Consider the following 17,299-nt stretch of genomic DNA (forward strand, 5'->3'; position numbering starts at 1 on the left):
CCCCTAAACATCAAGTCCATCAGGTTCATTACTTGTTTTATTTAGTGAAACGACTTAAACTTTCACTCACCTGTAGGTTTATTCTGAAAAGCAGTTTCAGGCCCGATCTTCAGAAACCAGAATCTAATTAAAAGCAGAAGCCATTTCATTTTGCACAGGCGGCGTCGGGGCCGCCTCACGTTTTTAGGTTAAATAATTAAAAATGGAGCCTCGAGGATGTTATATTTACACGTGTTTGCAACTCCCAGAAGACACCTGGGCTGCCGGCCTGAGCGCTGCTACCTCGCAGCCTTTCATATATATTTGCTTTAATTAAGGAGGATCATGAATTTAAATCTCGCGACGCATCCCGGCTCTTAAATGGCAGCTCACCCCAGGAGCCGTTGAACGCCTGATGGCGCTCCGGGCTCCTGGGGGATCATGGGAAATCTTACCGCTGCAACCGAGCTGCCTGTGAAATGCTAATCTTGACTTTTGGTGGCTAAATGTTGCAGCGGCACCGCGAGACGCTAACCTTTAGCTTAACTTCAGGAGAAACACTGAACTTTTTTTATTAATTCAAGTTTAAAACAAATGTTGCATCGAGGTAACGAGTTCGTGTTGCTTTTGGTGGGATGTTTCTGCTCGTTTCTTTTTAAATTTAATTATTTAACCTCCTCCGACAGACAGCAGCTTCAATCTGCATCGAGAGAAAGAAAAACCCTCCGCGGGACCTCTTCTGCTGTCTGTCCACATCCATATTTGTCGCGTCCGCCCACGTGCGGTCGAGCCGCTGGCGAGTAATTAAAGCAGCGTGTGCTCCACTCGTCCGGCCTGTCAGGCCTGTCACTCACTGGGGGGGGGGGGGGGGCACAATAATCTGACCGGCACTGGATTCATCAGCATGCAGAGGATGTGCTCCCGTCCTCGCTGTGGGCTAAACCAACACAGCAGGAACCTTCCGCACATCAGACCAGAAGAACCAACACGGGAGGATCGTGGAAGATGAAGGCGGACAGACAGCTCCTAAAGCTCCGCCCTCTTTCTCCAAATTCATGTTTCACCCACCTTCAGCTTCACAGGTGAGACACAAACCCCACGAGAAACAGGCAGGTGGTGGGAGGACACAGCAACGGATCCATTTGGTGCATTTGATGTTGACTCCGTTGCTGAATAAATGTGGCGTTTGTTTGCTCTGAAGTGGAAACTTTGAGTTTGGAGACAAGGAAAGAGTGTTAAAGAGTCCTAAAGATTCATAAAGAGTCTTGAAGAGTCCTAAAGAGTCTTAAAGATTCTTAAAGATTCTTAAAGATTCCTAAAGAGTCTTAAAGTGTCCTAAAGAGTCTTAAAGATTCTTAAAGATTCCTAAAGAGTCTTGAAGAGTCCTAAAGAGTCTTAAAGTGTCTTAAAGATTCTTAAAGATTCCTAAAGAGTCTTAAAGTGTCCTAAAGAGTCTTAAAGATTCTTAAAGATTCCTAAAGAGTCTTAAAGTGTCCTAAAGAGTCTTAAAGATTCTTAAAGAGTCCTAAAGATTCCTAAAGAGTCTTAAAGAGTCTTAAAGTGTCCTAAAGAGTCTTAAAGATTCTTAAAGATTCTTAAAGAGTCCTAAAGAGTCTTAAAGAGTGTTAAAATGATCATATCTGTATGAAGCATTTCCAGCCACTAAACCTGGCTGAATCAAAGGAAGGCCCATCCTCCCCGTCCCCCACGTCCTCCCCCGTCCCCCACGTCCTCCATCGTCCTCCAACATCCTCCAACGTCCTCCCACGTCCTCCCCCCTCAGTCCAAGCTTCCTGCAGAGCTTCTAATTGCTTGTTGTTGCTTTCTATTCGGTTGTCAGAGTGACGCGTGGCAACAAAACACATCCTCCTTTGCTCTAGAGGATCAGGATTTATCTGCGCCTCACACACACACACACACACACACACACACACACACACACACACACACACACAAGCAGTATCCTGCGTTTGTCAAGAGCCAAGCGAGCGTGCCAGTTTGGCTCCCAGGGCAAAAGCGTTGGGGGTAAAAAAAAGAAAAAAAGTTGAGCAATTTGTCAGCTGCTCTTGACGTTCGTCTGCAGAACTTCAAAATTGCTCTCAGAGTCTTTTTTCTGTCTCCGCTCAAATGACTCGGAAAGACAAAGAGCGGGAAGAACGTCTATTATCTGCAGCATGTCAGCACCCCCCCCCCCCCCCCCCCCCCCCCGAAGACTCCAGCTCTCAATCTTTAGTTTTCTTCTTCTCTTGTTAAACAGAACTTTCAAATTACCGTTATTATTTCCTCCACTTGTTTTGGTCTGTAAAAGGACTTCAATCAGTCCACTTCCTGTTTCTGCTTCCTGTTTCCTGCTTTGAGGTGCATTTTGAGAAAGGACTTCAATAACAGGATGAAAGAGAATAAAAATCCAAGTTTGGGCTCATGTTTGGCAAATGTGATTCCGGTATGAGTTTGACCTTTAACCTGGAATGTTTCCAGCTCAAACAAATAGCTGCCTGAAGGTCAGCAGACGGCGGTGGCGAGCAGTCAGCGTCCCAGATCTGAAGCCCTTCGGGCGGAAATTAAAGCTGAACCAGTGGGCCGTTCAGGCCCGGCTCCCTGCAGCGGTACCGTGGGGGCCGACGGCCCAGCTCCAATGATAAGAACATCTACATGTGTCTGTGGTCTCCAGGACGGACGCTGACCTTGTGCAGATGTGTTCAGGCTGAGGAAAGGGCAGATAAAGAAAATGACAAGATAAAAACACCCGGTTCCCCCAAAACGGCCCCGGGGCACCTGAAACTGCCGTAATCTGTCTCACTGCTCGAGGGTCGACGGCGTTCGATAAGAGGCGCGATCCATAACGTGGTCGACGTCACCGCCAGGATGCGTGCGCACGTGTAAATCTGCCCGCAAACACTCACAAGCGCAGGAAAACGGGCAGAAACGCGATAAGAAATCTGCCGACGCGTCCTTCAGCTCGCCGCCGGACCCCCGTTTCACACTTCATCAGCGCGCCCACCCCACCCACCACACGCTCTTTTTTTGCACCTAAAGCATTTCTCTCCAGAAAGATGAATAAACCCCCCCCCACACACACACACACACACACACACACACACACCAGAAAAAACACACCCTATCGCCCAATCAAAGCCTGTTCAACCCGTAGCTGATGAGGAGCAGATAGAAGCTAAGGTGACCTCTTCCTGAACGAATAATTGGCTCCACTGACATGAGATTGAATTTAGAAGGAAGAGGCTCTCTCACATGGTTCCTCTGGTGCGGGTCGGATGTTGGTGGACCGGTCCAAACACGCAGGCTGGACATTAGAGGTCAGAATCATCTTGAGGAACCTTTGGGGCAACGTAAAAACAAGCGGGTACAAAAGGGAAGGAAAAAAAGCTTCTTTTCAGAAGAAAAAGGCAGACTGAGCATTTAAAACAGCCTGAACTCCTCAGATGTTCCTGATCTTATTTTAACTTGCTGACGTAACTACTAAATAAAGATAAAATCAGCCGCATTTTAAATAAAATATCATTCTGTAGCCCAAAACTGTCAGCAGAAGCTGTTAGCTCTGAAGCTTACATGAAAACGTAACGATGTTTATGAGGTTTAACGTGCTCGTTGGAGGGTTTCTCTACCTTCTGCAGAGAGGAGCATCCTTCCTCTTTCAAAAGTTCGCTTCCCACCTAACACCTGCTTTAAAACGGCCCCTGAACATCTTGGATTACAGCGAATTCCTGATAAAACAACCGGCCCTTGTTTCATAATTTGTCGGGTTCTGAAACGATTCGGCTGCGATGTCTTTGAAGTGACGCTCGCGGCTTCTTTGTCTTTGAAGCCGACTTGAAGTGAACTTGTGGAGTCTCGCAGCAGAGGTCGGATCAAACGCGCCGGGAAAAAGTTGGCGGGAATTAGCAACCGAAGCGCTTCAGAGCACGAACACGTAGCGTCCCTCCAAAATAAAGAGGAAAAAATATATCGCAGCGTGGATCTCTCCATTTTTCTTTAAACATCATATATCACCATGCTAATGTGCTAAATTAATGGCCGCAGGCGTCATTGTCATCCTCGTTAGCATTTTAGCCGCAGCTAATCATTTCATTGTAGAATCCTGAACTTAGACGCTTGTCTGCCACTTTATAGCCACGATCAAAGATACTGACGCTGTCGCGGTTGCCCTGACGACCCTTTTAATCACATGACTGTTTGTTATTGCTGCTTCTTTGGTTTTAACGTGGCCTACAGACGTCTGGCGTGTCGTCGTCGGGAGCTTTTCTGAGCCAAATCTCTGTTTGCAGATGTGCACCTCCTCCATGCGCCACTCCTCACCCCCCCCCCCCCCACACACACACACACACACACACACACACACACACACACACCCCATCTTATCTCTTTCTTTGTGTTTCATGTTTTTTTCCCACTTTTCAATCTCTGGCCCGCTAATTAATTCTGCCATCTTTCTCTGCTCGTGTGTGATCAATGATCTCTCACTAATTTAGCTGGCAAGCAGGCGCAGCGTGACTTGGACCCTGTCTGGGGGGGAGCCGCGCGTCAGCGGGCGCCGTGCGTGGAGTCTGAAATGAAGTCTGAACATACAGACGGCTGCAGGAGCATCACCGCCACGGCCCAGAAATGCGGCAGGAATTGAGATTTGGGGGACGGTCGTTCCTAATTTCAACATCAAAATGTCTGCTATTGATGCAGAAATGGCTCCGCGGACGTGCCCCAGAGGAGGTCTGATGGCCTTCTCCCGGGAGGCTCTTCACACTTTTCCAGGCCGATCGAAGCGTGACGGTAAATGTGTGCACTTTCACACGTGGGTGGCGCCGCTGCCCATCTCCTCCTCATCTCAGATTCCAGTTCATCTCCGCTAATCCGCGGCAGCGGCGCAGCGGGCGTCTCCGGAAATCAGTGGCTGGGTCAGACATTTTCCATCTACGAGGGATTATCTCCAGCCGCGCCTCGGAGAAAGTCGGAAAGAAAACCTCCATATCGCGTGTTAACAGGCAGCGAGGCCTGATTTTAGCCCCGGAGGACCACAGAAACCACCTAAAGTAGCACCCAAAGAGAAAAAAACACCTCTTCAGGTAAATCAGGTAAAGTGGCTCTGAAGTTATCCGACAGAAAATCCTAAATTATGTAACCTCGACGGAGTCTCGGAGGAGAGTTTCTCGGAGGAGCGGCAGGCAGACGCTCCCACGCCATCTGCGAAGATCTAACAAGATTTAGCAGGACACAAGCGCAAAGGCGGAATCAGACTGTGAATAAAGCACGGACGGCTCTGCCTGCATCCGCTCGAAATCGGCCAACATGAGACGCGGTTAAATGCTCCAGCGTCGCCAAAACATCCACACGGCATCAATTGTGCAGCAGAACCAGAGCCGACAGTTACGTCTGACCCACTTATGAGCAAGGCAGCTGTCGTCCGTGAAGAAGAAAACGGGCAGAATTCTTCTCTCCACACGTCTGCAGTAGAATGTTGGAAAACCTGGACCAGCTTCCTGTTTGCTGTGGTTACAACATTCCCACATCTGCTTTCCCATAATTGGGACAGTGTGTGTGTGTGTGTGTGTGTGTGTGTGTGTGTGTGTGTTCTGTTTAAACTCTGTGGGTGATGTCACCCGTTCTTAAAGTTCATATAGGTACATAGCAACACTGGTGGCCTGACATATATGGATTAGCCTCATGCACAGACAGCTGGGAGCCCCAGTTTGGCACCGGCAGCTGGATGCGGATGACGGCTCTTCCACTGTTCTAATCCACGCTGCGTTTGTGATGTGATGATGTTTGACATCAGGGCATCTCGATCCTCTCCACGCTGCAGGAACCGGGCTCTCGAGGGAGCTCTGCAGGTGGTTACTGCCTATAAACATGTAGCTTTAGGCTAACGCGGCTAATGTGTGCACCAGAGCATATTATTAGCATGGCGCTGAACTTTACTCAGCCTCCGCTGACGTAAATCCGCATATTCTCTGCAGCGCTTCAGTTCTGGTACCACCTGATCCGCTTTCTTTGTCCTCACAAACACAGGTCATCCATCAAGTGAGTTTAACCGCCGCTGGTCTTTGTAGCGGAACCCCGGTAAACCGCCGTGGGGTCCTGGCCTTGGCCGCGTGATGGACCCTCTTTTCCAGCCTTTGCTTCCCTCTGGACACCTGTCTGCCCCGGCTAACGCAGCTAGCACAATCCTCCGTGCTGACGCCGCGCAGATGTTGTTGTCACGGCGACACACGGTCGAGCAGGTGAGTGATGTCGCCCTCTTACCTCTCTGTCTGGAGTGGCCAGCCGTGGCCGCCATCTAATTGGGCGTCTGAATGACAAAAGGGATCCTTCAAGAAAGCATCCATCACGTCCCTCAGGAGCGCCGAGAGCAGACGGCGGCGGCGTGACCTCAGCGGGTTCTGGGGGGAATTTTCTTTCTTCGTTGTTCAAACAAATATATCAGCTTTTCAACTTCAAGAGCTGTGCTGGTCAATTCTGCTGAAGTCAAAGGGGCGGGGCCAACGCTGAGAGAAGAGTTTCTATTGGTGGGTCCGGCCTGGCTCCAGCGTGTGCTGCACCTCCCAAATCCCCAGAGCTAAACTACCTGGAGATACATGAAATCCATAATCTCTTGCTCTTGGAAACTGAAAGGTATTAGACTAATCTAAGAAGGCTACAGCCTGCCATATATTCACCAGCAGAAGTAATGGACTAGCATTAGCAACATGTTCCTGGTCCTCGTAGGTGTAAAATCGCTAAAATTATGATCGCTAATTCTACCGATTCATATTCTGCGACGTTCTCTCAACTTTACAAATAAACTAGCTCTGTTGTAGCTAATAAACAGAAGTTGCTAACGGACGGTAAGTTTACAATGTAGCTGGATATAAGCACTTTCATTATTGGGGTTCCTTTGGTGAAAATGAATTCCAGATGTTATTTCTAATCTCAGACAAGATTAATTTACAATATATGCTGATGACCAGCAGGATGGGTTGAGATGGATTCCTGGATTTCTTCCTGACACCTCTGCACCACATGACCAAAACTGACCAATTGCAAGTGTCAGAAAAGGCAGATCCAGAACCAGAGTGGGACTGGGGTGGGGGGGGGGCGAGCTCTACCTGGGGTTGAGGTAAACGGCATAAACCAGGTTGTGACTGAAGTCCACAGGAGCTGCAGGTGCTTTTCCCTTTAAACCTGGTAAAGGCCTCCTCCCCCTGTCTGGCTCCTCTAGAACCAAACAGAACCTGACCAAGCATCCAGCAACCATGATGTCATAGGAGGAATTGGGCCCCCATGACAGTAGTAATTTGGCACGGGGGAGGGAGGCGTTACTGGTGATACACAAGCTGTGAGGAGGGTTTCACTCACCCAGGGGTTTTAGTGGGTATTAGCACTGACACATTACAGCGAGCAGCCACTTCATATCTCTCAGGCAAAAGTGGAATTTTCATGTCCCAAAGCTGAAGCACTTTGTTCTTGAGATGAAGGAGGGTTTTGGTCTTTCATCAGAAAATCCCTAACTAATATAACTGGCTGGAAAGCCCCTCTGAGAACGTCAACATTCTGTTGTCGTACCTGTTTCCCCAGTTTGAGGCCAGCTGAACGCCCAAACGCTGCCCGTTAACGAGCTGGGACGGAGGAAGCGGGATTAAAGCCTCCGTTAAAGCTCACGCACAGCAAGGATGCTAGCTGGAACCGAATCATCACCCCGAGAGCTGCTGTTCAGGCCTTCAGGTGCTGGGGTCCCATCCTGGGCTGGGACGCCGTAGCGGACGTTGGCCCCCAACAACAGTTTCCCTGGTAACCAGGTTGTGACGATCATACCTGGTCCCAACGCTGAGCTGCTTCAAACAGCTGATCCACCGCACGAGGGAGTTTAGCATCAGCTGGTTTAGGACAGATCACGGCTGCTGAGCGTGACTGCACGCGCGTTCAGCCCACGGATATACGGATATAAGAGCATCCTGAAGGTTCTCTGCACACATTTAATGTATTTTTGACCAATAAAACCCCTGGAAGATCAGTTTTCAAGCTGATGGAGCCAATATGTGGAGCAAGAAGGGCGGCGCCGTGGTCTGTAGCCAAAACTGGTTAGAGCCCAAAGTGCAGGTCCGGCCTGTCAGGGTCCAGGGAAATCCCCAAAGACCTTCATCCGTCCTAATGTCCTCACAGGTAAAAAGTCATAATGACTGTTGCAGTTCACTCAGTACAATAACCATCAGTGTTTATCACTGAGTGGGCTGACAAGAAGGTCAAATGAGGGCAAAACAGCTGATGACGACTAATGTTACGTTAGCAACAGCCGTTAGTTAGCTACAACAGAGCTAGCTTACCCGACTATCATTATCGGTGATAAATGCGTAGCGATTTTAACAAGACTGTTTGAATTATACCTACAAGGACCAGAAACATTTTGCCACTATTCTGTCTGGCTCTCAAATCTCTTGATTGTGAGGCTAAAATGTTCAATTGAATTAGGAAGAAATGAAATTCTCTGCATACGGGGACCAGAGGACACATTTGAGAGGATGAAACACTCATTCTGAAGAATGAAGAGAATATTTCAGTAAAATAAAGAGAATAAACTTTTTGCTTGTTTTCCCTGTATGATGTTATGCTAAAACAATAGCATAGAAGCTCAAACTAAGAACGATTAGCCGTCACATCCAAGTATTCAGTTTCAAATGGTTTTATAATCTGACAAATCTATGAAAACATTAATAATGGTTGCTAGCTAGTTAGACAATGAATAAGCTAACAGCTAAAGCTTAATCATTTCATCCCTGAAACCGATTCTACAGTTATAAGGAAAATAGCTATCGTGCTAGTTCTCCCCTCTTTGAGAAACGTGACCTCGAGCTTTGTGTGTTGATGACGAGCTGCTCGGAGCACTTAAACTTCGCGTCACGCTCCCGCCGGTCTCCAGGTAAACCCTCTAGACAGCTTGACACCATCGCTTGGCGGAATAACGGAAGCTCTCACTGTCACGCAGCTCTTAAAGGCATTTCAAGAACGGTACACTAACACTTCAAACGCAGGAAAGTTCCTTCGCTCATGTTAAAAAGCAGCAATATCCACCAGAACCGAGACCTTGGGTGGGTTAACGAGGCAGGCAAATGACTCAAAACCAGCGTTGCATCAAAGTTTAGCTGATTTAACACATAATACATACGCATAAATAATGTTACACATAAGTGATGAAGAATATAAGGAATTGAGGATGGGGGCGGGGCTTAATGTCACCCAGCTTTGGTTGTTTGCGTGCCTATATAGGGTTTGTGCTTCTATATGTCCCCCTTTAAATCCCCTGAAAAACCAATAACACTGAAGCCTTTGGAGCAGATATGAGGGAACCAGAACCTGAATCCATCCGAGGGAAAATTGTGTGTTTCTCTCCCACCTCAGCAACATTTTCTCATTCCGTCTGGACCTTCTGTTGGCTTCAAACGTGCTCTCCTCCCCGTTAGCAGGGGATCACTTGAGAGGGTCGACTCAAAATCGTCTTTTCCACCATCTTCAGACACACCAAAGAGGCCGATCTTCCCTTTGAAGGCGGCACAGCGAAGGCTCGGCGAGGATCCGTCCGTGGAGGATGAGCGGAAAGCAGCTCCTTTCCAACCAGGCTAAAATTGTATTGCGGCAGTAGAAAATTGCCAGAGAACGGCTTAAATTGTGCATGAACTTTGACTGGAATCTGGGATTTCCAGACAGGTTCCTGTTGCACTAGGCTGGACTCTTTCGGAGGATCATACTGGGAACCAGTAATGGCTCAAATGTTCTCCTGTCCTGCTGAAACACGACATCCTGCTATTTACGTCGCCTCCTTAGCTGGATTTTTCATGTTTAATTTCAAAGTGTGTCCAGATGATGGTTCTGTTACGTTCAAGGCGTGAATCCATCCATTTATTATTCCTCATTCTTCCCCCAGAGGGAATGACATTATTGGTCAGTCATCGTTTTTACAGGTTTCGACAAGAAATAAGAATATTTTTGCTTAATAATTCAGTGTAAAAGGAAACCAGTCGAGTAACACGAGTCGTACTGGGAAAATGGCCTCATCCTTACACAAATTCCTCAGGGCTTTAAATTTAGTGTCATTCTAACAAATCCCAAGTCTAAGCTAATTCCTGTTAGCCAAATCAGAAAAACACCGATACATGTGTGCGAACCACTGCTGCAGTCGCATGAGATCGCTCAGTATTCAGAGGTCAAGTGCAAACTGAGGAGCTGCGGCTTAAAGCGTCGCCGTTACCAAGGTCACCTGTGTGATCCCACACCTGCACAACACCGGTTAAACACCTCGAGGTGATGAAGCGGCCACCTGAACAGCCTAAAAGGCCTTATGCTAACACGACCAGCAGCAAAGAATCAGGCAAAAACCTGTCAGATATTTGAAATTACTTTGCAATGCGTTTGAAAATGCCATCAGATTTCAGCCATCTAAATTTGGTATGTATATTAAACATGTTTGCCCATAAATTATTCAGTTATAGTCGAGTCCCGCTTTTTAAAGCCGCAGTTTGACATTCAGGTGTGGAAATACCGCCACCTAGTGGGAGATAACCGACTTACTCAAACGGGGAAAAACAGTCAAGTACGAAAAATAATGACAAATTCTGTGTTTAATTAAGCAGCAATAAATAGTGCACAGTGTTTAAAATAGTGGCAATAATTTATATTAAGTGTATTTTAAAACGTGCTTCTTTGCTTTGAATTTGTGCTCTTGTGTAAATTAGCATCTTGTGTCTTTTCTGCAAGTTCCTGCTGAAAGAGGGAAAAAAAAGCAAAGTCGTTATAGTTTCCAACGGGATTCTTCCATCACCTGAAGGGTCAAACCTTGTGCTCGTGCTCTCTTGTGTATATTCAAGTGTTGTGACCTCGCGTCCTTCCTGGAGGAGTCGCTGTCGTGTTTGGGAACCAGCGCTCGGCACGATTTCTCTGCAAACCGACAGTTTTGTCAAAAAAATAAAAAATAACAAATAAAAAATAAAAAACAAGCCGCGGCGTCCAGGAAAGTAACGCAAATATCTGACCTGTTTGGCGGCGGTAGCACAGCGGATCCACGTGCTTCCATTTCTCCCGGAGCGGAAGCACGGAGCAGTTCTCGTCCGTCTCCTGGATCGCGTTGCCATGGGGACAGCAGCACCGCTGGCACGGCGGCTCGTTGGGGTAGGTGCCCGGCGGATGCGTCACCAGGTTCTGCTTCGGCGCCAGCGGCCTCTTGAGGCCTGCGGGCCTCCTGCCCGCGTCAGGACATTTTGACCCGGCGCGACTGGAGCTGTTCTCCGACGACTCCACCTCCGCGTCTCGCGCGCGACGCCGCCGGCCGACGTTGGGACAGCAGCCGTGCGTCGGTCGTTTTTTGGAATGCCGCATGCAGGCGTCACACGTTGGTAAGGGTGTGTCGTTCCTCTGGCGGAAAGGGACCGCTTTTCTTTTCAAGGCCCGACTGTCCGGTCCCGGGGAAGCGCAGACGGTTCGCTTTGTGAGACATCGGGTACAAAGTGGATCCCTTTTGGAACCGGGATCAAATGAGTTCTCGCAGTAGTAATTTCTTCTGAGGCAACACTCGTGATCCGACAGGCTCCTCCGGTCTTTAGGTTTGTACCTCTGCTTCAGAAGGTGACCCATCGCTGGTTCCTTGCACTCCGGGTCCAGCTTCCGTCTTCTGGACGGCAGCTCTGAACTGTTCTGGATCACCGGGAACCTGCTACGGTAGCGGACGCTTTCAAAGTCTGCTAGCCAGCTCGCCGAGGGGAGGTAGGCAGGCAGCGATTCGAAGGACGAGTCCTGATGATCCAGGATTCCGATGTCGTTCCCGTCCCGGTTCTCCTCATCTAGCTGGGGTGGATCCTCCAACATCAGCAGATAGGGCTCATCCGAGTTTGTCTCCTGTGCTGTAGCCTCCAAGGTACCAGGAGTATCCGCCAGGACAGGGTTCTCAGCCTCAGACGCCACGCGAGGAGGACCAGGCGACCCGTTTCCTTTGGAGGGAGGCTCCGCCCTGATCTGTGGACCTTCAGGTCCGGGACTCTCAGCCGGCCTCTGGTCGTAAGAGTCTGGATACTCGTTTTTAATGAGGGATTCAGAGGAAGGAATGAGAGTTTCCTCTGCCGACCAGACCATGGATTCCATCTTCCTCAGCTGGTCCAGATACTTTGGACCGAAGGGCAGTTGAATCTTGGACGTCGCGGTCACACCTTTCTCGCCACATTGACCATCTCTGGAAGACTCCTCCTCCAATGGTGGAATCTTCCCACCATTGTTGGGCGCCCCGACCAACAGGATATCAGGACACGCCCTTAGAGCCTGTTCAGACGGGTCCTCGGGGAGGCCCGGGGCGTTGTCCATGGCACGATCTTGCGGCACAGAACCACACTGGACCAAATCCCGGGAGAAGCTGTGAGCAACCCCCGTGGTCTCGTGGGAGCGGAGGAGCTGCATTCCAACCGGCGTGGTGCAGCATTCAATCCTCACCTCCTCTGTCTGGATCACAAAGCTGCCATTGGTCGGCGCTCTGGCGGCAGGAGGCGCCATCGCGTCTTTCAGCGCCGCAGACTGATCGTTCTTCTGAACGGTCGCGGCTGGTGACATCAGCTGACTGCTGGGAGGACTGGAACTGCTGGAGAAGCTGGCAGAGGCCTCCAGCTCGGTGGTCCTGGGGCTGCTTGTCCTCTTCGCACCGGACGGCGGCTCGGTTTGAACCTCGGAGTTGGTCATTTCTCGGGTCTGGCCGTTGTGCTGGTAGCGGAACCTCCGGGATTGGTAGGCCATGGTCTGGTAATACTGGGGGTTGAGCATGCGCCTGTAGTCCATCAGGTGGAGATGCGTATGTGGAACCACAAAGCTGGGTGGCTCCATGTACGGATATGACTGGTAACTGGGCATCACTGGCATTCCATAACCTATAAAGTAATAAAAACAACAGTTGGTAGAGACTCCACAGGTCTAAGACATTCATTCAATCGAGTTTTGGGGCCCAGTTCTTTGTGGTGAAGAAGCAGTTTAAAGTGGCATAAACCTAAATTTAGCTCATGGGTTTCAATTTTTCTGCAAGTGGTAAATTTGGATCAGTTGCTTCCTTCCAGGATCCACAAAGGAGAAGACAAAATGGCTGGAATGAGGGCTGCAATCACGCACGTGAACTTCTGGCCCTGAGCAGAGTTCCAATGTTCCGGGCGACCACTAGGTGGCGGTAATTCGCCTTTAATTCACCTGCCGTTCTTTACCTGCTAAACTGTGTCATTTGTGGTTAAGGCAATAGTATCATGCGTAAAGCTGATGAAAATGCTAATATTTAGCACTTATCCAATTTCTATCAGAACAAGTGATGAGAGATTTCTTGCTTTAAAGTTTGGGTGATGCCACAAAGAACACAGAGCTTTCTACAGGAGAACCTCAGTGCTGTAGCCACTCGGTTCCGACACTCACCAGGATAATTATAGTACGGGTTGTAGGGCATCGGCATTGGGACCGACCACTGCAGAGGCAAGTATGGCTGCGACGGCTGGATGTAGAAGAAAGGTTTGTGGTGCTGCTCCTCAGGCCGGGAGGCTCCCGAAGCTCCATTAGCTCCCTGCTGGGCTCCTGGGCCCTGATGAACTCCATGTGGATGGTCTGGACCTCGAGGGCCCAGACCAAAGGGCTGTTGCATGGTACACGTGGCCGCCATGAGACAAGAACTGACCTTGGAATATTTGTTGAACGTCAACCAGCTGGCTTTAAAGCGTTCCCTTCAACAGAACTCTGACTTTTCCTACTCCAGACACTTTCTTTTAGAAGGTTCCTCTCAAGGGTGGGGACGCAGATAGAGCGTCGTTTGTCAAACAATGCGCTGATTGGCTGGATTCGAGGGGATCGTTATCCAATCGGAGTCCAGAGGCTGAAGCAGGGTCGTCGTCTCAGCTGAGGAAATAGAGCAGACACAGGTGGAAGTGGATTCTTGATCCCTCTGTGTTCTTAGCTCTGATTGGCTGTTCGTCCAAGCCATTAAATCCACTCTTGTGACAGAGAAAAGCATTTGAGGGGTGACTCTGACATGTCGTCACCTCTGTTGCACTATTTTAACTCCAGTCTGAAGGTAGAAATATGAAAAATTCTGATTGTAATGTTGTCATAGCTACAAGCGGAACATTGGCTGGACGTCCAGCAGGTCAACTCACATCTGACATGTAGTTTCAGTTAGTGAACATTAACTTTTATTGACTTAACTTTATTCCAGAAAGAATGATTTAGCTTATCGGAGCATTATTTATCCAGCTTACATGCAGCCAGTTGAGCAAAAGTGTGGCTATTATTCAGTTTTTAGCAGCTTCCAGGCTAACGTTCAGTGAGACGCGACCCGACTTTAGTTTCAGAATAATCAAAAAATGGCGTTTTCCTGTTGTGGAACAAATGGATGATTTTTGGACGTCATCTGAAGATAATGGAGCTTCATTTTGAACATTTCCTTTAATTCTCTGCCCTCGTTGTCTTTTAGCGTTAAAATAGAGAAACATTAACGCAGAGTGGAACTGGACAACAATGGAAATGTGAGACAGCAAAAATAACTGACGACGGTTAAATAATGTCATTTATTGGACTGACCCCAAGGTGGCGCACCACAACCTTTCCTTCCTCTGGTGAAACTCAAATCACAATTAGTGTTTTTTTTACTTTTTTAAATTTTTTTTCCTCTCTAAACAAAAAGTGCCCTTCCATCAGTGCATTACACCTTGTGACGTAAATACGAATCCCTCGTAAACAAAAACACCATTTTAGGGGGGACCTGCGGGGAGAGAAAAGGCCGTTAAAACACATCGCCATCGACACTGAAGACTCAAACTTTTCACCTACAGTTCAAAACAAATTCAGTCTGAAGCACATCTCAACATCTGGAGTCTCCTCTTCTGATGGAGCCTGGAAAAGCACATCAAACCAGATTTAGTGTGACCCCCCCCACGTCTGAGTTAAAGGTCCTACGCACGCCACCTCGGTCCCAGTGCGGCGGGGGAGGCGGCGGCTCATCCTCCTCGTCTCTCGGCCTGTGATACATCACCTTCCTCAGGGTGCTCATCTCTATCAGAAACCATCAAGAGTCCAATCACAGATTCGAGCAAGTGTTCTTTCAGTGACAGTGAAGAAGACCTTATCACCTTGGCGTTGGGCCATGGGCCTCCTCCTGGGGATCACGCCAGCGTCCCCCCACCGGCCTGAATCGGACGGGGGAAGAGCTTCTCTGCCGAGTCTTTCTGTAAAAGAGTTCCCAACATCAGCACACGACCACCGTGTTCCCCGAGGTCTTGTCCAGGACGACCTACCCTGACATGTCCCACGCTGCAGATCGTTGCTCTCCTCTGGATTCTCTTCAGACACCTCCAGCTTCAGGGCTGGACCCTCCTCCGGATTTGCAGGATCCGCTGGATCCTCGTATTGACCTCTCTTATAGGCAGCTTTAGTCACATGCCATGGCAGCGCGGAATGGCACTTCCTGGGTACCACGTGCTTCCTGACGACCACCCTGACAGGCTGCTCGCAGCCTTGTCCATATTGGCTGTCTTCGTCAGAGTCTCCGCCTTCATCCCAGCACGTCCTGTGGCCTTTACCGCGGGACGCCACCTTTGTGAGGTTCTTCCCACAGCAGGCGCACACATACCTCTTTGAGCCCCCCAGCCACACTTCCTCGACTTCCTCTGCGGCTCGCGGAGACCTGCTCACGACTTCCACAAGCCTCCGGCCCGCGTACACACGTTTGGGGTAAAGGTCGGCATCGTCCAGGTCTGTGGAGAAGATGTCCTCTCTGGAGGACAGCTCGTCCAAGGACGGGCTGAGAACGCTCATGCGCTCGTGAGTGCTGCGCATGGACAGGTAGCCGTAGCGTTGGCCGGCGGCCTGATCCTCGGTGGCTAAAATGCTCTCAAAGGGAAGCTTGATGATCTGGTAGTCTTGATCGGCTCCCTGTCGTTCCGCTTTCGGGCCTTTGTCATCATGTTCGGCGTCTTGTCGCCCTGGCTGGCTGGAGGCCATTTTGGCTGGTCTCAGCAGCTCGTTTGGGACACTTAGAGGAGTCACCGAAGTACTTGTCTGGATATCCGAGACCTCTCCTGGCTGCTGAGAGCACTCTTCGTGAACTGAAGAGCTATCAAGTGGCAAATCTTCCTCCAGTCCTCCTGACCAGCTCAGGGGATCGTGGCTCCGATTGCTGGACTCGGCGTCATACACCGCCACTGCAGAATCGCTGCATGTCGTGCTCACGGAGCCCAAACAGCTAGCTTCAGGTACCAAAGGCAAGGCTTCAGCCTCCTCTTCACTCTTCTTCTCATCAGCAGGTGAAAAAATCCCAGAGGACTGAGAGGCCACACCCGAGTCCAGCTCCCGAATCTTACCCAGACACTCGATCAGCTTGTTCACAGCATCACTGGGATCCGTCTGAGCCTCTGAACAGGCCATCTCTCGACAGGGTTGGGAGCAATGCTGCCGAGGGGGGACGTCGCTCCAGGCAGGGGCGGGATGGCGGGGCTCAAACACTCGCCTGTGATCCACTGGGTATACTGGGCCAGGTGGGTAAACAAACCCAGGATAATGCATGTACATGTAAGGGTGAACGGCAGGACGTCCAAAGTTAAAACCTGGGAAGTGGAAAAGTAGAGACCTTCATCTTGACTTAACAGTCATATCAACTTGACACAGTTAAAGAGCGGTAACCAACGTAGCACAAGTATTAAACCTAAACCAGTCAAGAATGCACTAAAATGGCCCGTACAGCAGGTCAAACTCAAGCAAGTGAATGACAGTAAAAGTAGTTTGTTACCTCCAGGTAAACCATAGTGACTGTAGGGGTTGTTCATCTGCCAGTGCTGGTAGAGAAAATAGGGCTGAGATGGCGGCTGGACATAGAAAAATGGCCTGGAGTGATTTCTCTGCTGCCCACTGCCAAATGTGTTGGATTGTTTGCCTCCGTCTGCGGGAGGGAAAACTTTATTTTTAACCTGGATTCGCAAGCAAATATATGATCATCTACATATCAAACGTTTATGGAACGTTTTGTATAATCAAAAGGAACTTTTACCCTCCATTTTCTGTCTTTAGTGTCTTTGGTCTCAAGCAGACAGGCCTAAAACACTGCAGAGGACCGACGAGACGCGCATCTCTCAGCTCAGAACAACTTACAAGCGCGTTTTACAGTCAGAATTGTGATAAACACAAGTAAAAGAGGCTTCCCTGTCACAAGGCTGTTCTACTAACAAAGGCTGCGCCGCCTCCGCTCGTCAGTCAAATAGAAAACAGCTGCTGCAGCTGCGACCCTGCGCGTCCACAAATTAGAATCACTGGTGTCGTTCCAAACGTGTGTGGCACGTTCTCACAT

At 49.3% G+C, this 17,299-nt stretch overlaps 2 protein-coding genes across 4 annotated transcripts; both read right to left on the minus strand.

The window, feature by feature from the left end:
- Positions 1-10,559: 10,559 nt before the first annotated feature.
- Positions 10,560-13,791, minus strand: LOC105417017 (uncharacterized). 2 transcript variants are annotated; one of them, XM_011608129.2, is made up of 4 exons: positions 13,387-13,791; positions 10,989-12,860; positions 10,792-10,893; positions 10,560-10,716 (listed from the first exon to the last, which is right to left on the minus strand). In XM_011608129.2, exons 1-4 carry the CDS (start codon positions 13,625-13,627, stop codon positions 10,688-10,690), a joined length of 2,244 nt encoding a protein of 747 aa, XP_011606431.2. In that variant the 5' UTR covers positions 13,628-13,791; the 3' UTR covers positions 10,560-10,687. The 2 variants fall into 2 exon arrangements, with proteins under 2 accessions (XP_011606431.2, XP_011606430.2); XM_011608128.2 differs by having other exon boundaries at positions 10,560-10,719.
- A 718-nt stretch (positions 13,792-14,509) lies between these two features.
- On the minus strand, positions 14,510-17,219 carry LOC101064549 (uncharacterized). 2 transcript variants are annotated; one of them, XM_029842599.1, is made up of 7 exons: positions 17,003-17,219; positions 16,745-16,894; positions 15,255-16,562; positions 15,090-15,185; positions 14,923-15,012; positions 14,791-14,853; positions 14,510-14,722 (listed from the first exon to the last, which is right to left on the minus strand). In XM_029842599.1, the coding sequence occupies exons 1-6, from the start codon at positions 17,007-17,009 to the stop codon at positions 14,822-14,824; spliced, it is 1,683 nt and encodes a 560-aa protein (XP_029698459.1). In that variant the 5' UTR covers positions 17,010-17,219; the 3' UTR covers positions 14,510-14,722; positions 14,791-14,821. The 2 variants fall into 2 exon arrangements, with proteins under 2 accessions (XP_029698459.1, XP_011606429.2); XM_011608127.2 differs by having other exon boundaries at positions 14,926-15,012; positions 17,003-17,216.
- Between the last annotated feature and the right edge of the window lie 80 nt (positions 17,220-17,299).

This window comes from Takifugu rubripes, chromosome 10 (assembly GCF_901000725.2).
Source record: "Takifugu rubripes chromosome 10, fTakRub1.2, whole genome shotgun sequence".
Classification (NCBI taxonomy): Eukaryota; Metazoa; Chordata; class Actinopteri; order Tetraodontiformes; family Tetraodontidae; genus Takifugu; species Takifugu rubripes.

Coding starts and splice junctions, on each gene's coding strand:
- LOC105417017 (XM_011608128.2), bottom strand. CDS start 13,627: ATGGCGGCCACGTGTACCATGCAACAGCCCTTTGGTCTGGGCCCTCGA. Junction 12,861..13,386: donor CCCGTACTATAATTATCCTG/GTGAGTGTCGGA, acceptor ATTACTTTATAG/GTTATGGAATGCCAGTGATG. Junction 10,894..10,988: donor GTGCTACCGCCGCCAAACAG/GTCAGATATTTG, acceptor GTCGGTTTGCAG/AGAAATCGTGCCGAGCGCTG.
- LOC101064549 (XM_029842599.1), bottom strand. Junction 15,013..15,089: donor GCCCATGGCCCAACGCCAAG/GTGATAAGGTCT, acceptor GGTTTCTGATAG/AGATGAGCACCCTGAGGAAG. Junction 14,854..14,922: donor GCCGCACTGGGACCGAGGTG/GCGTGCGTAGGA, acceptor GTGCTTTTCCAG/GCTCCATCAGAAGAGGAGAC.